The following is a 23,152-nucleotide window of genomic DNA, read 5'->3' as shown; positions in this document are numbered from 1 at the left end:
TCTTACGGGTTGCCAGGGGCTGAAGCTGATCCCAGCTGACACTGGAAAGACTCTGCACATCCTGGACAGGTTGCCAGACTATCACAGTGCTGACATACAGAGACAAGACCAGCCATACTCAAATTCACACCTAAGGTCAGTTTGGAGGCACCAATTAACCTGCACGTGTTTGGATCGTGGGAGGAGGCTGGAGAACGTGGGGAAAAGTGAAACAGATGTGGGGAGAACATGCAAACTCTAAACACAAGCTTTAAAATCCAAACACTCTTGCTTTGAGGACACTGTGCTTACCACAGGTGTAAATCACAAGTTTTTCCTCGTGATACCATATTATGTCGATTCTTTGGTCAAGGATAGCATATAGGCTGATATCACAAAGTTTCGATTTGATTCATTTAGGGGCCTGCGATCCAAATGAGACTATATCAGTAAATATCCTCATTGTCTTTTTATTGTCTGCTCATTATCATCTGCTGAAAGAGCTGCGCTTGGATTGAAATGGTGACACATACTGTATGTGTCGTAGTATTTTCAAAATAAAGGTGTATCTTACAATTTGTTTGGATGTTTTCATTTTGCATTGCTGATATCAGATTTTTAATGACTGAATTGATATATTATTCCAGATCAATATATCTTTACAGCCCTAATAGTTAGCACTGTATATTCATTGTTATTGAGATTTTTTAAAACCAAATTTCCAGCAGCTTTAACAGCACTACAAACTATTAGAGCTGGAAAAAGTGATTAAGGATTATTCAGCTGTATGATAATTATTTGACTACGATTTTAATGATCAATACAAAGTTATTTTTCAAGCTAAAAAAAGACAGGTACAAACTTCTCAATTTAAGGATTAAGTTCCTTTTTTGTTTTGTATCAAAGTATATTGGACATATTTGTGTTTCAGATCATTGTTTGGGAAAAACAACAACAATTTTTAGACTCTTGGAAATTGCGATGGGTCTTTCTGTGTTAAGGACAAAAACAATTATACAAACTAATGAGCAGCTTTCCTCTGTAACATTAAATATCCGTGGATAAATAAGCACCAATTCAAGTTTATGTTGGAGTAAATAAAACATTCTTCGTGTCGTTTGATCAGATTTGATTAACAGCAGCTTGAATCAAATGCAAACTATCCCACAATTGTTATCAGACTTTGACTCAAATGTTGCTCAGTTATGATTGGTGAACACAGTAATGTGTTGTCACCTTCCTTTTTTTTTCAAACTGAGGTCCGCTAGTCAGGGGAGACAAAACACAAGAAATGTGATGTATTTTGAAACTCTGGCAGAATGTTTTGTTCTCATGTGTCTCCGACTGACAGACTGTGCTTTTGGGGCTTTAATTTGATAATGAAAATAATTATTTGTAGCATCCCACAAAAGACAAGTCAGTTTAACGCCAGATAGTCTTAAAGGTGTTTCTGTTATTTTGTCCACCCTGGTGTTGCCTGTTTGCAACCACCAACACACCCAGCATCTTGTGTAGTCTGTATCTTAGGGCCAGTCTTTTTTCATTATCCTGATCTCTCATTATCCCTCCCTCCATCTCTTTCTTTCCTCCTCCTCCTCCTCCTCTTACTCCTTCCCTCTCTCCTTCCTTATCTCCATGGAGCAGATGTTCGTGAACCCCTCAATGGGATTATGGTGGCGTTTCTCAGAAATCAAAGGGAACAGACTGGGGTTTTTGGGATTAAGTGTCCCCCTTTCACAGCCAGCAGGAATATTCAGGTTCCCCACTCCAATCCAACTCTCTCTCTCTTTCAGCAGTTTGATAACAGCGGTGCCTACCACACTCGCTATGGTGACAAATCCAAAAGCAAAAGGCATCGTGACACACCAGAGCCTGCGTGTGGCGCATCTTTTCATCCTGTCACAGTGAAAATGTTCGTGAAAGATAATCGCCAGTGCCAAACTTTGTAAGGATTTAAAGTGCGCTAAATCTCAAACACAGGGAAACAAAAATGTCGTCTTTTCTAACTCATGCAAGCGTGACGGGGTTATTTCACACCTACAGTATCTGCTGCCAACTGTGGTTAGTCATGGAGAGCTGCAGTCAATGATCTGGTCAGGTACTGGAGTACATGACAAAGCACTATACTGTACTTACTTCCTTAGTTTAATGAGCCATTTGGCAGCGCTGTGCCTGGATAATAGCATCAAAACACCACTAAAGCCAAATCAATGAATCACAGCAGAGGTAACATCCTGTAGCTACAGAGACAGAAGCAGTCTGGAGCAAAAAAAAAAAAAAACTGCAATCATTAAAATGTGGATGCTTCGGCTGCTACTAAAGGGGAACCTTCACTTCAACTGTCACAAGGTGAGTTTATGAATGTGAGGCTGTCCTTACTTTCCACTGTGGTAAGGTTTAGCTGTCCAATAACCACGACTAAAAATAGTGTGAAATATCACATCAGTTCCAACAGAAAGCCTTGCCTACTTGACAGTAATGAAAACAAACACTAAAATACGTAAAAGAGACACAAAACAACTACAAGGAAACACAAAACAACTGTAAAGAGCGATAAAAGGACTACAAAGAGACTCTAAACAACCACAATGAGACATAAAGTGAATACAAAGAGTCATGCAACAACCACAGAGGGATACAAAACAACCATAAGGAGATACAAAACAACCATACGGAGATACAAAATAACCACAAAGAGACAGAAAAATCTTCCAAAACAGACGTGCACGGCCAATGCAAATGTAAAGGCTCGGATCTTAGATGCTGTTTTCACAAGAAAGTAAAAAAAAAAAAGCTTTTTTTTTCTTTTGGGAAATGAAATAAATAAATAAATTATAGCTGTACTATCACTAAAATTTTGATTTATCAAGCACAAAAAGTGGGGGGAAATCTAATGTTTATTTTGGGCTTTAAAGCATCTCCATTATTTGTCTCCATTAAATCTAAATGTCATTCGTGGCCTTTAAAATGTAAAAATGTCAGGCTGTTTGCCTTTATACTGTTGGGCAGGACTGTAGACACCTGTAATACATCAAGCAGAATACAGTGTGCGTATCATAACCCTCTTGCCTCAAGCAATGCAATGTATGTGAGAGTCTGTATGTGCTGCAGCATCTTACTATGATGGTCTGTCCGGGTTTGACCACGTTCAGTTCAGCCAGGCTCTGCAGAATTTCACTGACTGCCTTTTCACACAGTGAGGTGCCAGCTGAAGGATCTTCTCCTCCTCGTCTTCCTCCGAGTTTGCTGTCCTCCTCTGCCTCCCCTCGTTCGGCCCCCGTCAGCTTACGACCTGTGAAAGAATACGCAAAGACAGTAAGAAAAACAACCTATAAAACTCCATAAAAACATATGAACAGGGATGCCTGCGTTTAGATAATTAACCCTTAAATTAATGCTATTTTGAGCACATACACGGTATTTTGCCCCCACGTGATCAACGCAGCCTGTCACACAACTGCAGCTCAGTGCCAGACAACCATTCATTCACTGAGCAAATTACACTAATTACTGTAAAACTGGCAATCTCTTTTGTTGTCCAAAAGGACGTGTGAATTGCAATCCTCCATCCCACGTGAAATGAACATCACAGAACACCCAAATCCAGATTAGCTCGATGTTGTTTCTTAAATCTGTTTACATTCCAGTGTAACTGGGCATCTGAGATGTTTCTGTTTGACCGCTGTGTTGAATTAATGGGCTGGTGAGGTTTGATGGCTCCATTTAGGTCGTAAAGCGGCGTGTAATCAAACCAAGGTCAAGTTTTAGCCAGGAGAGAGAGAGAGAGAGAGAGTCCGCAAACATGTGACACAAGTGACCAATAACGGCTCATAAATACCAGTTTCCACAGAAAAACATTGTTCAGACCAGATGTCAGAGGTAAAATGTGTTTTAATAAACCTGCATGCTTGTCTGTGAAAAATGGTTGCCTTTATGTCTTTGTAAGGAACACACCCCAGTAACCACGAAGCTTACTGTGTATTTGTGTACAAATCAATACATGGTGGCAGATGTTTTTAATCACAGCAGGCCACCACAAATAAATGATTGTGCCGGAAACCCTCAAGACAAACTGATTCAAGCCATTCAAAACCCTAACCCAACCCTGGAATCAGGAAATCATTTTGGGTTTTCCCTGCCATAAATGTTGTATATAACATGGGATGTGATGTGAAACCTCCTGGCAAAGACTTCAGACTTACTTATGACTTGCAAAGCAATGACTTTGTGCCACCTCTGCCATCCCTGATTTCACAATCCAGCCATCCATGTAACAGGATAAGATGTTTTTGGTCAGTGTGCAGTTATCGTGATTGTTTTATCTTGTTTTTCTTCCATTAGAAAGCACTAAAATGTCTATGCATGCTTTAGCATCCAAAAAAAAAATCAATTAATTATCTAATAACATAGCTGGGGATATGTAATGCATCATGTCAGTAAAAAATAATCCAGATTTTTTTTTTACAGTCCAAGAAAAGAAAAAGTTAGTCTTGCACTTTTTCTTCAGTTTGACCCACAAAGAGTTGCTGGCTCCTGAACAGTTGGAGGGCTCAGAGAAGCAGCAGGTGTTTGCACATTGCTAAACAGAAACTAAACAGCACAAACAGCCTCTGGGCTCACAAAGTTAGCTGCAAACACAGCCAAGATATGCATGTAGTGTTTTTAGTTTTCAGGACTTTATTGCAAACTTTAAATACCTTATTTTAAGATGTTGTTATTAGTGTTTAAAATTACCCGCAATATAGTGCAAAATATGTGTTCATATGTGTGTTTAACGGTACTCTGCAAAGGCAACACTGTGCATAGCAGATAACAGTACATCCTTTTAGGTAGGCCTCACCATGACTGCTGGATTCCTCTGCAGACTTGTCACTCTCTCCATCCGCCTGTCCGTCTGCATCCTGCTCCGCATGCTGCAGGCTGAGCTTATGGCACACTTCAAAGGCCTGACCTACTGTGCGCACAATACGCATGGCCTGCGTCTGGGAAAGAGAGGAGAGAGACAGATGGACAGAGAGAACAGAGTGGAGAGTTTGAGATGAATTATCTGTGTTTTGAGCAAGAGGATTCAACATACGTAAAGCCCACAACAAGTCATTTCACAGAGCAGTCCCCCATTTCTGATATAAGGAGAGTTAACTCTCTGAGTCATTCTTGGCACGCAGCTGAATACCTCTGATCAGAGACTAATACCACTGCTTCTTTGGTACAATTCTCATTACGACTGACTGATAACACCAGACCTGTGAGCCAAGACTGCAGTAACTTGCAATAACTGCAACATATAAAAAACAGCTTAAACTGGAGGAAAGGTAAAGAGGTACTTGTCTGAAATGTGCAGCTGTAAATCTTGTCTTGCAGTGCATCTATTCTGTATTCACTGCAGGCTATGGATCTGCAGTGGTGAGCCCCAGGTCGTCAACCAAACCACAGAAAATCAAATTCAAAATCAATATTGATTCACTGAGCTGACATAATAATCAAAATGCATTCTTCAATTAAAAACACAAATTCAGTAACATTAAATACAAACAATCCTCTTCCTTCTGCACAGTGATACAGTTGGCGGGTGTAGTTCGGTAGAAAGAAAATAGACCCTATAGACCGTAATAGAAACTGCTCACTGCAAGGTCTGCGGATTATCTTGAGTAACAGGGTCATGATTTCTGAAAAAAACAACAAAAAAAAAAAACTGTCGAGTTTTTCAAATGAATTTTTTTGGCACTTTGAGCTACAAGAGCCTCCTAGTTTCATTATATTGGAGAGAAGGCAGACATCTTTAACTGCAGATATCTCCAACAGTCTGCAACTCACACCAAAACAATCTAGATTGATAAGAGCACAACAGGTAAGAGTAAAAATATGTGCTTTTCATTTTGGGGTGAACTGTCCCTTTAAGACTGTCTGATGTTACTGCAGCTGATAAAAATTGTATCCCTTCTCACTCTCTAATGGCTTTCTCCCTGTATGATTGTCGGTTTCATTTTCAGTTATTTAAACTGGAAATCTCAGGGGTGATGAAACATAAGAGCAGCAGTGTAGCTGTGCATGAAGCCTATTCCCCAGAAAGGTGTCTGTGATCGTCTGTGCATGTCGGCAGTCGAGTTGGAAGTTAGTCCTCTTTTGTTATACCTTCTTCTTTGACTTGAAGACATTACATCTGAAGGAATTATTGGAGCCGTCTCTTGCGATGTAGCTGAAGATCTTTAGGTCCTGGGAGTCGTGAGATACGTAGAAAATCCTAAAAAACATGACAACAAATTTAAATACATAAGATTTTTTTTTTTTGCATGATCCACCCCTTTCTTCAGAGTCACAATCCTCTTTAAGAATGACTTTGGTATTTCTTTCAATCTGGACCCCATATCCCCATGTTATTGTGTCTAAGTGGCTGATGGGAAAAACAATTTTACAATGTGGTCCAGTATTGAGGCGAGGCAACAGCTGTAACCACTCAGTATATCCGCACCGTCGAGTTACATCCACCAAAGTACTTTTTTGCCACTGACGGGTGGTGATTTTTTGAAGTGTCTAACAATGTGTACAAAGAATCATGACTGAAATATCCCTTTTTGTTAAAGACTAGCATCCTTGTCCTTAACCAGAAACAAAACCAACAACCTCACCAAAATCCATTTAAATAAACAGTAATTTTAGCGTGCTTAAAACCAGCAAATTTTCACATCTTACTGGGTAAATTTAGGGTTAATTTAAACAAAATCAGAGTTGGTAATTGTTGGAACAATGTAAAGACAAACCAACATGATTTTTTTATTTGGTTTCTGTTATCTTTAAATGAAGTTTGTTTTTCGATTATAAAATTACTATTTATTTAAATGGAGTCTTGTGGGTTTGATAGTGATTTCAGGGCCGTTTCTGGTTAAACAACAATAATTTTACTCTTTAACAAAAGGTTCTGTGTCTGCGGGGATCCTTTCCATAATGTTGTCAGACAAAATACCAATCTGAGTCTGTCGGTGGCAACAACAAGCATTTTTAGCAAATTAATGGTGTGTAATTGCCCTGAGTGTTTACATTGCAACCGGTTTAGCCTGCTGCAGCACTCTCGCTCAATACTGGACCAAATCTCAAAAAAATACTGTCCCCATATGTCACTTTGACACAAAAACATTGCAAAATTGGGTCTAAAATTGAAAAAATACAGAACTTACCCTTTAATAACAAATTATATTAAAACCCAATACTGTGATCTGGGAGAAAGAACTGACCTAATGCAGATATAAATCAAATGAAAGAGGAATATTGGTGGTGTATCACTTTGTATTAATACACAAGAATATACTCCTGCAGTCTTGTAGGGTCTTATATTGTAGCCTACAAGCAAACTGTCCCATCCTCTGTCCTTGCCAGCAACCCTGCACACACTCTGCAGTAAAGTGGCAGAGCCGCAGGTCAGCTCTGCATCCCAATCTGCAGCTTCACTCACTGCTATAAAACAACTCCACCGGGAAATGGGCAAACGAATTATGACCATCTACTACTGAGCATCACATGACACGGAGTGCACTTTGTATTGTATCCCCACTGCACAAACACACCCACAAAGACACAAGCAAGAAAAATTGTATCTAACACACATGGCCCCATGACGAGGTGTGGCTTTGCCAAATGAGATCCTCCCACAGATTTATACATAATTTACAAACACACACACACACACATCACACACAAGTTGGTTAAGACACTTTTAAGTGCCTGCCTATTTCTTTCCTTTTCCATTTCCATGAAGAAGATGCCTTATTAGCTATAATTGCTTGTTTTAAGTCAGCCAAAAAGAACAAAAAGACACTTAGTTCTCCTGAACAAAAACCCTACCTTCAATTTTTGCCTGCACTTTCAATTCTAAATTTCCCTTCTCGCCTCAGCACTTTGACAGGCTGTATTATATTTTGACACTTTACGGTTGATTCGCTGTGAGTTGCTTAGCAGTGACTGACAGCTTCACAGGCCCACTGATGATTGGCTGACAGGCTCCATCGCTATGTAAACAGGAGAGGCAGCTGATGGGATGTTGTGGCCTTAATAAATGCTTTTTTTTTTCAGCCATGCCTGTTGAAATATTTCCCCAAATATTCTTGCAAAGATGGTTTAAATACTAGATTACTGTAAATATAATGAGAGAGTAGGATGCCTCCCCTGGAAAAAAAATACACACTGAAAAACATATGACCTACTAACTACATGCACAAGCTATAGATTATTCATTATCTTATGGATGTAAGTGCGTTTGGCATATGCGGTATAGTACATTTTAGCACATTAGTCGTGCATGTTAAAGTACATGGAAGCTTCATCCACAGAGGTCGAGCTGGGAGACGTAGAGTTTGTGTTGCACTGAATATCAGACAGTTTCATCCAGTGAGTGTAACAAGATATTGGCAAAGGATTTTATATTTGTATAATACAAACTGTGTGTTTTAGTTTGAAACTATGAAATTGCCAGAGAGAGACGTGACTGACCTGTATATGGGATCATGCATGATCAGCATCTTGCTCTCATCCCATGTCCATTCTTTCCTCTGCGTGTGAGACAGATGAGTGTGATTAAGCACTGATAAAACACCTTGTAGCAAAGTTATTATAATTGTGATAAAACTTACTTACTTAAATCTCATTTAATGCTGATTTTTTTTATTTTTTCATTCAGTCTGCAGATTAAATTGAATTCCTTGGTTATGTCATATTACTTTTAGGAGTCTGTCACTTCTGACTTACCTTCTGTTTCTTCCTCAGCATCACCTTCACTCCGTCCACAGACACCACGATGCTGACTTTCTTCTTCTTGATGCTCTTAGCCTTGAATTCATACTAAGAAAACGACAAAAAAACAGCACATCAGAATAGTAGTACATATATATCGAAGGAATCTTATCTTTTCTGTATAAATATGACAAATATTACTGCAATATATTTTGGCTATATATCACAATACACGATATAGCTTGATAATTTGAAATTACCTCTAAACTACAGCAAACTACTAAAATGCAAAATTAAAGCTACTGTTACAATAAAGTTAAAGAAAGTACTGTTATAGCTGAATTACAATAAAGTTCAGTTATAATAAAGTAAAATAAAGCACTGTTACAATTAACCTTAAATAAAGTGCTGTTATAGTTAAAATACAATAAAGTTCAGTTTTAATAAAGTAAAATAAAGCACTGTTACAGTTAAACTTAAACAAAGTACTGTTATAGCTAAAGTTAAATAACATACTATTATAATAACGTTTGACAAGAACTATTGTAATAAGGTTAATTAAGGTACTGTTTTAGGAAAGCCAAATAAAGCACTGTTACAAAATGTTAGATAAAGTACTGTTAATGTTAAATTAAATATTGTTATCATAAATTTAAGCAAAGTACCATTACAATAAGGTTATATAAAAGCACTGTTATACTGAAGTCAGATAATACACTGTTTAAATAAAGTTAAAATAAAAAAATAAATTAAATTAAAATAAATTATTGTTATAATGAAATAAATCAAAGTGGAACCACTAGTGCTTTTATTGTGATTTTTTATACTATTTGTTTGTTGGTTTCCTGTTGAAGATTTAGCTGCAGCTGATTACACATAACTGAACAAAAACACATTCAAAATCAGTCAAGAGCTTGCAAACCATTAACTCTCCCTGCCACAACAATTATTTTCATCATCAATTCCTCCGCTGAATATTTTGCTGATCACATGCCCACCACAAGCTCCCAGAGCCCAAGATGACTTATTCAACATGCGTCTTTTGTCCACAGAACAGTCCTTAAGCCAAATAAAGTCAGTTTAGTGTCCGAAAAAAACCCACTCGACCTCTTCATCGCAGTGAGGGTGTCCCAGAGAGTGCATGTCCCGCTGCACATTTGGCAATCTTACAGAATTAAGGACATAATTGGGAACAATCTGTCAGCATTAAAACATGATCTGCGGTGCACTTTAATATATCAGCATCTTTAATAGCTTGGCAGCTCACAAAAGGAGCACTGATTAAGTCTGTTGAATATTGGTCGCCAAGCCGATTAAAAAAACCTTCTGCAGCTCTCTGACGCCAGAGAATAGAGAAGGGACAGCTGGATAAGAGAGATAGATTGCCTAACTTCACCTTGACTTAATGTTCAGGTGTATTCGGATTGATTGTAGCTAACGGCATTAAAAAGTTGGCAGTTTTAGCTCATTAATCCTGTGAAATATTCTGGACGATTTCTCAGGACCCTGCCTCATGGCTGATTAGTATAATGCTGTAAATGGGAAGCGACAAGGATTAATCATGTGGCCACGTACAGCTGAACCCCATCTCTGCTCCTCAGGGGTGCAGAACATAAACTGCACGGGCTAAATCCAACAGCAACATTTAAGTAAAAAGGGCCAGGATGTAGGCTGGTTTCACTCTTTGCTGAGCGGTACAACAGCTGTGTCTGCACTGAGTGACTAGCGTGTTTCCACCTCGTCAGCTGGCCAGGCTTTCTGCCGAGGAACTTAGCAAGTCTGGCCCGTCGACTCTGATCAGCGTCACTTTCAAACATGAGGCGGGGTAAACTCTTGTTAGCTACCAGCTATCGAGGCCTACAGTGGCGTCTCTCAGGCCACCGAAATCTATCATGATACGAAATTCTTGCATTTGACTTTTTGAGCCGTGGAACTGGTTCCATTCAGCGGCTTATGCAAGGTTAAATATATATGCAACGTGGAAAACAGTTTACTGGATTCACTGGCAAACGCACACAAAAAGCGATGGTTTGATATTTTTGGAAAAGGAGCTGATTGGTTGTCTTGCGAAGAGTCGTTATGCTACACTAAATGTTATGCTCCGTCTCCAGGCTGTTCACATTTAACATACAGAGTGCTTTTGATTTTCAATATTACAAACATTTTGATTATAGCTGCTTTGAAATTTGATTTTATTTCCAAATGTCTCCATATTTTGTACTTAAAATAAATAAAAACCAAAGGTCAGTGGCCAAAGTCCACATGAACTTTGCATTATTCTCCTCTTATCACATCATTAATCAAAACTTTTAAAAATGCTCTTCTTTTTCTCCTTTGCTTGACTTAGTGTTTTTGGATTAAAAAAAAAATGTAAATGTAAATTTGGATGCTGTAGATATCTAAAAAAAAACATTACATTTAAAAAAAAAAAAAAAAAAGCTCTTTCTTTCCCCCCTAAATCTCCTATGGACAAAATCAGCTGCCAGTTTCCAAATGTAGCTGGCAGTTTCCCAGAAAACAATAATTTTCCAGTTTGCTGTTTACCACATCCTGCCAAAATGTTAATATACAGCAAAAGTGAATGGTCTTCAGATGAATACATAAAGGGGTGAGAGGAGGAAATTTGCTTTTTGAAAAGGAAAGGAATGCCAGTGTGGGGGAAAGGCAAGGACAAGACGACAGAAAAACAGAAGATGAGCAGATAGGAGGAGACAGAAGGAGAGGAGGTGAGGAGACAGCTGTTGTTATGTAAGGACATCCTGCAAACTGTGACCTTTTAATCCAGCTCCACCTCGCTGCCGCCGAACAATTAGCTGAGCATTATGAACAGGTCAAGACCTACCGGACATGATTATCAGATAGTTCGGCTTTTATTTGTCTTGTGAGAACCTGAAATTTGTCCTCGCTGCCTGTGTGAGCGTGCGCGCAGACTGACGGCAAATAAATGTCACGACTTAAAATTAAGCTTTTTTTTTTGGTCACATCCGTTTCCACGTTTTCCATACTTTGTTTCATGCTAATTTCCTGCTTGTGTGTATTTGAAATGCCTTGCTCTCCCCTGCCCTGGATCCATGGTGATTAAAGTTTCAGTCTCTAATTATACAGAACCGAGTCCTGAGAGAGCTGATTAAATGGAGAATAGGTTCAGAGAGGGAAAGGAGGAAACACACCACGGAGACGCAGAGAGACGAATAGCCGGGCTTTAAAGACGAGGAACGGGGAAGTGCTCGTACTGCAGAGTGAAGTGGTGAGATGAAAGGAAAGCGCCAAACCAAAAACCAGGTGCTGAGTTTCATTTATCTTAATTGCAGTGTGCTCGTAAACTCTGAGCAAAATCCACTGATACTGAGGATCTAATATTTGCTCTGGGGAAATTCATCTTAAGGCGACAGAGCAGAATTTGATGATTTTTGGGCATCAAACTGCAAAAAACTCAACCCTAAGGAAGACAAAAGGTGGTTAAAGGTGATGAGACAAGACAAGAACAGAACTGCATGCATTAATTAACAGCGCTCTTTGTTAAATAGTTAAAATGGAGCAAGGAAACAAATATAAATCTTTAAACATTTACCCTTTAATCAGAAAATGTAAAAGACATAAAAGGGGACCCCCCCCCCCCCTTAAATAAGTTGATAATATAGATTCTAACTTTATTTTACACATTTATTTATTTATTCATTTATTATATAAAAACACTGTTAAATAGTTATTTTTAATGTGTCTGATGAACTTTTTATATTCTGCAACCACAAACAGATCTTTGTTAATCACTGTCATTATTATCATAACTGTAACTATCATAAAAAAAAGTCTTCACAAATGTGGAAAACCAAAGACACAACGTCTGTTAAGACCTGGGCACTCAGAAAGATTAATGTTGGGGGAAAAACCTTTTATACAACCCTTTTTGAATACTCAAGATAAAGTATTAGAGATGGGAACTGCACATTTGACCAAATTTTAAGCATAAATGCTGCGAGTAAGATAGTTAGAATTTGCCGATATTCTCTGTTTTATACATTTGCAAACTCAGTATTGTTGGGTTTTCGACCATTAGTTGCACAAAACAAGCCTTTTTCTGACATTGACAAGGACTTTGGTGAAATGTGTAACTTTTTTTTCACCATTTTGTTACATCAATAATCAATAATAATATTTTGTGTGGTAATTTTTGAATCGATACACACATATTAAATTTTCTATTAAAAAGATTATTAATATCACAAATACAAATTAAACTTTCAGTATCCTAACCAGAATAATGAAATTAATTCATTTTTCAGTCCACTAGACACATTTTGCAATAAAAACACTGCAGAGAAATGGACAAAGTGAAAACTTCTAATTAGAGAAAATAGATATTGACAAAGCTGGTCAAAATCTGTCAAAACAACCCCCTTCAGGATATAATTTGCCGTTGCATAAAAGGTATTAAATCGCAATATATGTTATCACAATTCTCAGCATGTTACAAAATGTTTAACATCACAATAACATTGCTTGGTGGGGCCTATTGTGGGGCCCCTGGTGACTCCTACCTTTTCAATGACAAAAATAATCATTATTTGCAGCTTTTTCTTATAATCTATATACATATATCTAGGGAAATGACTCTTCCAAGGTGTGTGTGTGCATCAAGACAAGTCAGCTTACCTGAAAACGCTGGTGAAAACATCATAAGCAACGGTCTTTTCAGTTAGCTAACATTAACTGCACCAGTCAACGCATGTTAACACCAACAAAGTTAGCAAGCTATGGAGTCCAAACGTTTTTGAAGTCTTAGGGCTCCAAAGTTGAGCAGGATCTGGAGACAAGAATAAACTGACAAAAGCAAGTGGGGTGAGAGTGGGCGAAAAGAAACAAAACTTTCCATAAAGAGCTGGGCAGTATGTCAATGTTTCAGTGATATTGTTATATGCGACTAGATATGGTCTTAGATTCTGGATATTTGCCTTTACCCACAGTCATTATATCTACATTACTGATGATTTTCTATCAAAAGTCTCACTGTGTAAATATTTTTAAAAAGCACCAATAGTCAACCCTAAAATATTGTTGCAATATTGATTTGGAAGTATTTAGTCAAAAATATTGTAATATTTGATTTTCTACATGACACCCAGCCCTAATTCTATGGAGAGATGACCTACACGTTACAAAGTCGAACACACACCTGCGAAGCCAGGAAACTTGCCACCGCATCAGTGTCAAAACATTCACACACGGCTCTTTCATAATTCACAGTTTATGCCGGCATTCTGGCGAAGCAAAGTGGGATTTTGCAACTTCATTCAAATTATGAAATTTTTATATTTTCTTTGCTTAAGTGCCATGTGTTCTGAAATATTCAAGCTTTTAATGCACTTGCATTGTTATGGTTTTCATGTTATCAACGGCGGAACAAACACTCGAAAATTTCATGAAACGAGTTCCCCGAAGCCTCGGCACGTCACGTTAGAAAACTTTCAGCAGGGCATAGGAATACTCCAGAGAACAGCTTAGTTTATTTTGGTCCGCTTTTACGAATTCAGAGACTTGAGGAATAACACGAGCTGTAAAGAAAAGCGTATGACTAACGTGGATTGAAAACGCATGAAGGACATAGTTCTAAGATGCACACTTCAAAGATGTCTTGTCGCTTTAAAACCATGCCTCCAACGCTGACTGTGAGTGCTGCAGTGCTACTGCTCTGTTCAAGCTTAAGAGTGAGAGCATTTATTTCAAACCTCTCTCAGTCTGGTTGTGTGCATTTAAGCCGTCAGACTCATCAGTCTTCTCAGACAGCGTAACAAATTTGAGCCAGCGTTTCTCTCTGCAATCTATTATGAAAGTGTCAGACAGAATAGTGATGGCTGTTGCTATGTGCAAGAGGAAGCTGGCTCTCTGTAGATTTTTGTTGTGATCCCAGTGTTATAAATTTTGGGTGAGCTGCTTTAAAACAGAGACACACATATTATAAGATCAAAACCGGAGGAGACAAGAGGCCACTCACTTTTTATTAGTAATATCCGAGAAAGCCGAGACAACAAAAATTGGTGTGACAGTTTCAGAGCACCTTCCTCTGAAACTGTACTCTGTGTGTAATATATTCTGTCAACATATATTAGACACTGCAGACGCACTTTGATATGAGCACTGGGTGAGTGTACATCAAATGAAATGTAAAAATGACAAGAGGTGGTTTTTAAAGGGAGTTACATAAGCTTTTGGAGGGTTTTATCTTTGGGCGGCACTGTTTCCCCCCTGCCTCCAGTCTTTATGCTGAGATGAGACGGATATTGATCTTCTCATCATAACTCTTGGACAGACAGTGAATAAGCATATTTCAACGACTGTTCAAATATTCTTTCAAGTATAAAGATGAGTGAGCAATAAGAGGCAGACTATGTGAAATCAGAACACCCGCTTTTGTGGAAATATTTACCATTGATCTAAATAATTATTATTTCCCACTTCCGGTGTATTTAACAGGCAGTGTCCCCCCTGCAATTGCACAGGCCTTGTGGACCGCAAAGCCAACAGGAACCCCTACAGTGCCAAATAAATCATATTTAATGCAAAAAAAAGTGTCTGTGGTTAGTTTACATCTGTGATAACAGCAGGACAGTCAGCTTAGCTGCTAATAGCACTGCTATTACCTTATTGAAAAAAAGGACCTGATGAATATTTCAAAAAGTACTATAACTATAAACTATAAAGTATTTAAAGAAACTTTTTATTGTTAAAAGTAACAATTATGATTATGGGTATTGTCGGTAATCTCTCTGTTGGACCCTGGACAACTGATCAAACTGCACACAGACCAAATATTTTGGATCTCATGATCCCAAATCACAGATCAAGATCTAATCTTGTCCACATACCACAAGGGATAAGGAGGCTTGATTCTCAGAGCAAACTGTAGAGGACGCCCCAGAGGACACGAGGGACTGTGAACTCCAGCGTTCATGTCCTTTCTTCCAGAGAGGCGGCAGTTCTGAGAACAGTGCTCCTAGTCATTATGGAAAAGTAGTTGTGCTGCAGATACTGTAAATAAACCTCCTGGCTCCAAAAAGTACCTGTCAGCAATCTCTTAATGAATGGCCACTGATTCCTTCAGCTAATGTTATTTGCTTCTGTGAAATCTTAGAGGAAAAGTTGGAAAAGGACACTTTTTTTTCCTCCTGCTGTTCAGGGATACTTTTCAAATCAATAAATGAGCAGGATCAAGGTTCAAATCATGGAATAAGAAATTATAGGCAACCCCCACTCCTTTTCCTTGACCCTGAAAAGCAGTGGAATGTGGGGTGTATTGTGGGTCATTGATGCTCGCTGTAGTACCACTGAATCCATACACAAGTCCACAATAGGCTCTATAGAATGCAACCTAGCAACCCCTTCATTACAATTCCCAGGATTTGGGGAGTTCCAAGGAATTTCACTGTTTTTTTCCCAGTTCTGTACACAAAGAGATGACTGTTGAGAGCTGAACTGAGGGGAGAAACACAACAGCTGCCCAACAGCCTGGCATTTAACTTTAAAAAGGGCTTCCTGGAAGTCGAAATGGCGGGAAACAGTTTGAAATAAAATTGGCACTTTTTCTGTTAAACTCCAACTGTGAGTGCTAATTTTTCTGGGAAGGAAATCACGTGGTTTGGCGATCGAGCAGCTGCTGCTCACAATGTCCCATTAGTCAAACAAAGAATTGGGGCTTTAATCACCGCTGCTCAACTCGTCCCTCTCCTGTGTGAGTGGTATATTCAGACAGGCCTCTCAGCCTCACGGCCAAACAGGGACGACGGAGTGACTCCCATGATGCCGCAGCGGCCCAAACCTCCAGAGTTAACTGACACGGTCCATCGTTAGTCAGCAGGCGTGTGATAAGGGAGCAATTACCTCGACGGTCGCCATGGACGACGACCTTGGCTTGGACCAGAAGTGGACTAGAGTTTGTGTTTGTGTACGCTGGCAGTTTAATGTGTCAAAAAGAAAGAAAAACAATAAAGACATAAGAGATATGCAGGCTGACGACATATTCAAAGTGTGTGTCTGTGTGCGTTTGGATGCTTGCTGGTGCCTGTCTGTGCCTACGTGAGTGGTTTCCGCCTGAGTGCACATATTATGGATTGGACTCCTGGGCTCCAGTCTGTTGGCAGCCTCCAGTGAGCAGCAGCAGTCTGGTCCTGTGGGAGAGATGGTGCTAACAGAAAACAGCCCGCTTAAAGGGCTGCTAAACGGGGGCTTCTCCATGACAGCGGGGGTCACACGCCAGACTGGAATTTACTGCTCAGGCTTTGAATAGCAGAGGCTTTTATTCTGAAATTTTTAAATACTATAGTTAATTATAAGACCAATTCAGTATTTGACCAAATATCCCCCCTTCTGTTCCTGACATATGACTTTTAAGTAATGGTCATAAAAGTCTTTTTAAAGATTATGATATCGCCGTGAAGTTGACCTTTGACCTTCTGGATATAAAATGTCAGCACTTTATTTTTACTATCCTATTAGACATTTATGTGAGATTTTGTCATAATTAGCTTATAAATTCTTAACATGTTTTGTCAGGTCACAGTGACCTTGACCTTGACCACCACATTCTAATTCATTTTTGAATCCAAGTTGATGTCTATGCCAAATTTGAGGGCACTCCCTCCAGGACTTCTTAAGATGTTGCATTCACGAGAATGAGACAGAGGCAAGGTCACAGTGACCTTGATCTTTGAACTACCAAAATCTAAACAGTTAATTGCTGAGTCAAAGTGAACATTTGTGCCAAATTCGAAAAAAAATCCCTGAAGTTCCTCTTAAGATATTGTGTTTGCAAGAATTTGAGACCAACAAGATCACAGTGACATTTGACCTATGACCATCAAATTCTACTGAGCTCATTGTTGAGTCTAAGTGGATGTTTGTGCCAACCTGAAGAAACTCCCTTAAGGCCCTCTTGAGAAATTGCACTCACAAGAATGAGATGAATGCAAGATCGCCCTAATCTTGATCTTTGACCACCAAAATCTAATCAGTTCATCATTAAGTCCAAGTGAATGTTTGTGCCAAATCTGAAAAAAAAATCAGACAAAGTGCTCTTTAGATAGACTGAGACAGATGAGGTCATAGTGACCTTCAACATCAAATAAATTCATTGTTAAATTCAAGTGAATATTTGTGCCAAGTTTAAATACATTTCCTCCAATTATTCTTGAGATAACGAGTCACCAGAATGGTACCGATGGACGTATGAACGTAAGGACAGACAACCCCAAAAACATAATGCTCCTGGCCGTGGCTATTTCCAGCGTGGAGGAATAAAAATCAATTAGAGTTTGAAACACTTTTGACTGAAGTTCGTTGATTCATTTTCTTCCTTTGTTTTGGTCTTTTTCAGCATATTTATTCTTGTTTTCAGTGCTACAATTCTGGAAGACAGATAAGCAACCGCAGCTGTCACTGACACAGCACCGGCTCCATCTGGGAGCTACAGCTGTGACTTCTGTAGATAAATGACTTTCATTACTTACACTGCAAGTGTGTTTATAGAGGCTGACAGACAGAATTGATCAATCCTGTGGCCCGTGTTAATACGTCTGGACGGAGGCACGCAAGGAATCAAAGCCCCTGAACTCTGGGCAGCCAATACAACAGATCATGTGGTACACTTAATTGATCATCATTATGCCCTTCCATCTCAGATTAAAGCAGCAAGGTCGGGACGAAGAGCGGCCACGGATCAAAACGTGATGCAGCATGAGTCAGCTCGTACCTTTGGAGGGGAATCAGCTACACTTGTCAGAGGAGGCAGCAAAGCCCCAGTGTGAGCCCAGGCAGACACTCCTCGAGCACAGCGCCCTTGCAGTGAGAATGGACCCACGCCTGAGTGACTTGCTGACAGGCACGGTGAAAGGACAGCCAGTCCCAGAGCGCTGACGGCGGCTACTCAGGGTTAGTCACATGGGACGTGGAGAAAATACAAAAGAACGGTCTGAGCATGCCAAACACTCACTCTCAATGAGACACGGGCGGAAGCTGCACACGGATGCACACACTACAATAAACAGATTGGCTTAAAGTAATGATTCACATTATTTCATAATTTACAAAAACCCAAATCCAAGGTGATGTAACACTGAGTTTTAATCTCTTCTGAGCCTCAGAAAAAAGAACTCAGATGTGCGTTGACATGTTTTGTTAAAGGTGGTATCAAGCAGAATGTCCTAATGTCCGGAAGGAGGGAGGAGAAGCAGAACTACACCTGCAGACAGTCTGACACAGAAAACCTCTTCTTAATCCTTCAATTTATTACATTAAGAGAGAGCGGCAGTGTCTCTTTTAAATGCAAATCCGGGTCACAAGAGACAACATATCACTGTTGGTGTAGTTGTGGTAAAAGGACCTTTACATCTTCTGTGGTGCTTCCGTAAAGTAAGAAGATTTAAGGTAAGTGTAAGTATTGTGATTTGTCCAGTGGTGTGCCAGTATAAGCTTGAGCTTTTCTTACACCCAGGCTACACGCATGCAGAAGCAGAGCGTGACAGCTACCTTGCTGAACTGCTGTGGCTCATACACGTGTTGTTTATACTGAAGTCCATGACATGAGTATTTTATTCCCACAATTAAAAGCTGTTATTCCACTAATTTATGGAGCCATGCAAACCACTGCTTTGTCAAAAACACAGTCCAGCAAATATTTCACAATACAAAGTCTTGTGTTAACAAATGAAGGGATTCTGTCTGTAGAGATGGTCAGTGGTCTTTTATTTTAAAATCTTTCATGTCTGTAACAGATAAAAATATTGTAGTTAAAACTGCAGTAAAAGATGGTATGATCTTAGTTTGAATATCAAGACACCATTTCCATGATGTATTTTTGCTGAAAACTCAATCATCAGAAGGAAAAAATACACAAGACTCTCTAGAGCCACAGCTGAGCAGCAACTGAGCAGCGCCTGAGCAGCACTGCTTGCATCAGTAGTCTGCCTGCTCTCACCCATTAACAGGGGCGAAGAAATCCAAAATGTTTTGCAACGCACACAGGCCGCTCACGCAGGCAGTGTGGCCCAGGTGAAAGTAAGTAAGTTACTTTTTTCTGGACAATCATTTAAAGGACTACATAGACTTGGTAATGATGGAACAGCTGCAGATTCTGCCCTGCAAGAATCTGACACCTAAACTAAAAAGAGCAAATGTAAATGTTTGCTTATTGTTCTTAGCTTGAATGTTTGACCTTTGCTGAGCAGAATGGTGTTTGTGTAGTTTCACACTAGAAAGCGGTTTACAAAACCACCTACTAAAGGGGGTTTTGTTTCTCAGTTCACTTAAATCAGAGTTTAACGTGTGAACATAGAAACAGGTATTTGGACATCAAAACAAAGTTCAAAGCCAATCATGGTTCAGTGCATAAGTTAGACAAGTTTGATGTGGTAATGTAAACCAAGTCATGAAAATATTAAGAATTTGTTCACTGAACTTTTAACAACAGGCATCTACTTTGATTCCTCATATAAAAATGTACAAGTACTGTTTCAGGGTTTGTAGTTCTGTTTATTTATGGGGGTTTGGGAAAGAATCAATTAAAGTATAGCACTGAGATATTTTGTGTGGCAATACTGTGTAGATACACAGACACCAAGTATCTTTGTTTAAAATTATATAATTTATTAATATTCTAAATACACATTAAACTTTTGGTAGCCTACTTTATTAATTGAATCATTTGCTTTTTTAATCCACTAGAGACATGTTGCTGGAATAAAAATGATTGAAGTGAGATGAAAAGGCTGTCAACATCTGTTTTTTTTTCTAATGAGATAAAGTTTCAAAGCTTTTCCTCAACTTGCAGTTTTTAAAAATAAATAAATAAATAAATAAATAAATTGCAATTTATGTTATCGCAATACTCAGCATGATGCAAAACATTTACTATCACATTAATATTGCATCATGACCAAAGTATCTGTAGTTCTGTGAAATGAATCTTAATGACAATAATAATTTAACTCAACATGAGCAAACTACACTGTAACACAAGACTAGTGCTGGAGAATCTTGCCCCGCAACAGTGACTCATGCCACTGCTTTCCAAAACTTGTAAATATGCTCATCATTTATAAAGTGCCTCACTGGCTCAGCAAGCGAGGCTGTCTGGGTGTCTTTGAGGATTCATTCAGCTAAAAGTACAGAAGTCTTTTTGGCTCTAGCAAGTGTATCAATACTGATCGGGAGATTTTTTTCACTGATCAACTGGAACAAACTGTCTGGATGTAGACAGGCTGGCAGGTTAAGGGATGGGGTTAAGCAGTGGTGCGCAGAGCATCCTGCAGCAATCTGTGAATACAGGGACCACAGAGATAGAGATGCTGAGCGTGGCTCTGTCCGATGCAGTAGTCTGGCAAAGCAGCAGTCAGAGTAATAGGATTACCAGGACGAACGCTGTCAGATCACAGGCCCTAAAATCCCCTTAGCACCCAGAACAGGGGGGCAACCATCAACTATATACATCCACATACTGTAAAAACACACACTGATGCCACTATACAGTCGACATGATGACCCGTACTTAAAGCTGCAGCAGATACTGCACTTTGAATAGAGACATTATATTCTTGCAATGGATGTAATTAGAAGAATTAAGCATTTAATTCTTCCAGTGCAAAAGAGACTGATGGTAACTTTGAATCTTTCATGATTAACTTGGCTGTTATAATTAACATATTGATATATGTTGGCACACATATTTGTTGTCAAACTGTCGAACTTTACATGTCCGCCATCACAGAAGGAACACTAACGGAGACCACAGCTGATGTGAAGGAGGTACGTGATGAAAGGAAACCAGAGAGGACAAGAAAGTAGGTGACAGCGTCAAATAAAACAATGTCAGGTTTGGGGCCAACTGTCTGATTAACCACATGTTTAACCCTGTTTTCGGGGGTAAACGTGGGGTGTGTGAATCAGGGGCGCCATCTGTGCCTTACATGCAAACATGTCCCCCAAAATCCCCTTGGAAGAGGCTTTAAGAGTGTGTGAGAGCTTTCATAAAGCTCAATCATGAGTAGCTTAAATCTGTGTCTGACGGGATGTAGACAGCTCCTCACGGAGCCCACCACACCGGCAACAACCTGTCTGACAACACAAGGTTGGGCAGAGTGTGCCGCCACACGGCACTGATTGATGACAGTGAGCTCCTCTGTACTTATTGCTGTCTGCACCTGTTTTCTGTCCCTGACTGCTTCCTTCTACTTGTCAATGTGAATATGATTGAATGGATTCGTACCTAAGAGCAGGGCTGCGTGACACAATGATAACTATCTCGATGTAAGCTTTTTCTATAGGAATGTGACAAAAGTTGATATCATTCAAACCACCCGTACGCCAGTAGAAGGGAGCCCTAATGAACATGGTACAAGGTCCAAGGTAGATTTATTTGTCATTTTTTAAACAACATTTAAAAAGAAATTAAATTACAATTTCTCCTTGATCCTGCTACATCTTTGGAGGGCAAGAAGAAGAGAGGTAGTGATAGAATAGAAAGAGAGCAGCCACCAAGCTAATGCGTAGGGTAATGTAATAAAGCTACAACAACATTCAAAACACGCATTAAGTTATTTTTGGTGCGATTGTTTTGACCATGAGTAACAGCACTGGGCTATATTATGCTTAAATACGCAAAACAACTTTGGCTACTGTATCTGTTTCATCGATTTATCTAATGCAAATGGTAAGTTACAGCTACTTCATTATAAAATAATAATAAAATAACGTGAATGAACAAAACTAACTGTTAAACGTAGCCTTAATAAAACTTTAATATATTCCCTCGTCCATGAACATAGATCTTTGCAGAGGAGCATCTATCCAGTGTTCCTCTGCAAAGATCTATGTTCATGGAATGATCCCACACTACTGTTACTTCACGATAGCACCAAAGCAAATTTTTCTGTTATTGTTTTGATTGAGAAACATCAGAAAGTCTGTGCCTCTAAAAATTCATATAAAAATAACAATTGAGATTTTTCTTGTCACCCCTTTTATAGGGGATTGGGAGAAATTGATTAAAGCATAGCATTGAGATATTTTGTGTGGCAATACTGTATCAATAGACAGACATCAAGTATCTTTTTTTATTTTTATTAATATTCTAAATACAAGTTTAACTTTTGGTAGCCTACTAAGACTGAAATTTTATCTCATTAGAAAAAAAACAGATGTTGACAAAGTTCTTTCTTAACTTGCAGTTTAAACAAAAAGGTATTGTGATGATATCTTATCAGGGGTCCTCTGGTGATTCCAGCCCCTACTTGTTTCCATTGTCAGCTAAAACCCCGACAATTTTTTAACCATCTGTACAAAGGGTCTGACATGCTGCTAACGTCCTCAATGAGAATTAAGATTTCTGTATTTTGATTTATAATTATTTTAAATCTACCTAATATTTGTGATGTCTTCCACTGATTGGCAAGTGTTTGACATTTTC

The 23,152-nt window shown here is 39.0% G+C and overlaps 1 protein-coding gene across 1 annotated transcript in view; it reads right to left on the bottom strand.

Moving 5' to 3' along the window:
- Positions 1–23,152, bottom strand: part of LOC121959438 (carboxyl-terminal PDZ ligand of neuronal nitric oxide synthase protein) — a 58,053-nt gene that overhangs the window by 19,343 nt on the left and 15,558 nt on the right. The window contains exons 3-7 of the mRNA XM_042508707.2: positions 8,716–8,808; positions 8,461–8,519; positions 6,112–6,220; positions 4,820–4,961; positions 3,099–3,271 (exon numbers count right to left, since the gene is read on the bottom strand). Of these exons, the coding sequence (XP_042364641.2) occupies positions 3,099–3,271; positions 4,820–4,961; positions 6,112–6,220; positions 8,461–8,519; positions 8,716–8,808 (576 nt within the window). The remainder of the gene's footprint in view (positions 1–3,098; positions 3,272–4,819; positions 4,962–6,111; positions 6,221–8,460; positions 8,520–8,715; positions 8,809–23,152) is intronic.

This window comes from Plectropomus leopardus, chromosome 20 (genome assembly GCF_026936395.1).
Source record: "Plectropomus leopardus strain MGB_pleo_1.0 chromosome 20, ASM2693639v1, whole genome shotgun sequence".
Taxonomy (NCBI): Eukaryota; Metazoa; Chordata; class Actinopteri; order Perciformes; family Serranidae; genus Plectropomus; species Plectropomus leopardus.
This window is presented reverse-complemented; position numbering and strand designations above follow the sequence as displayed.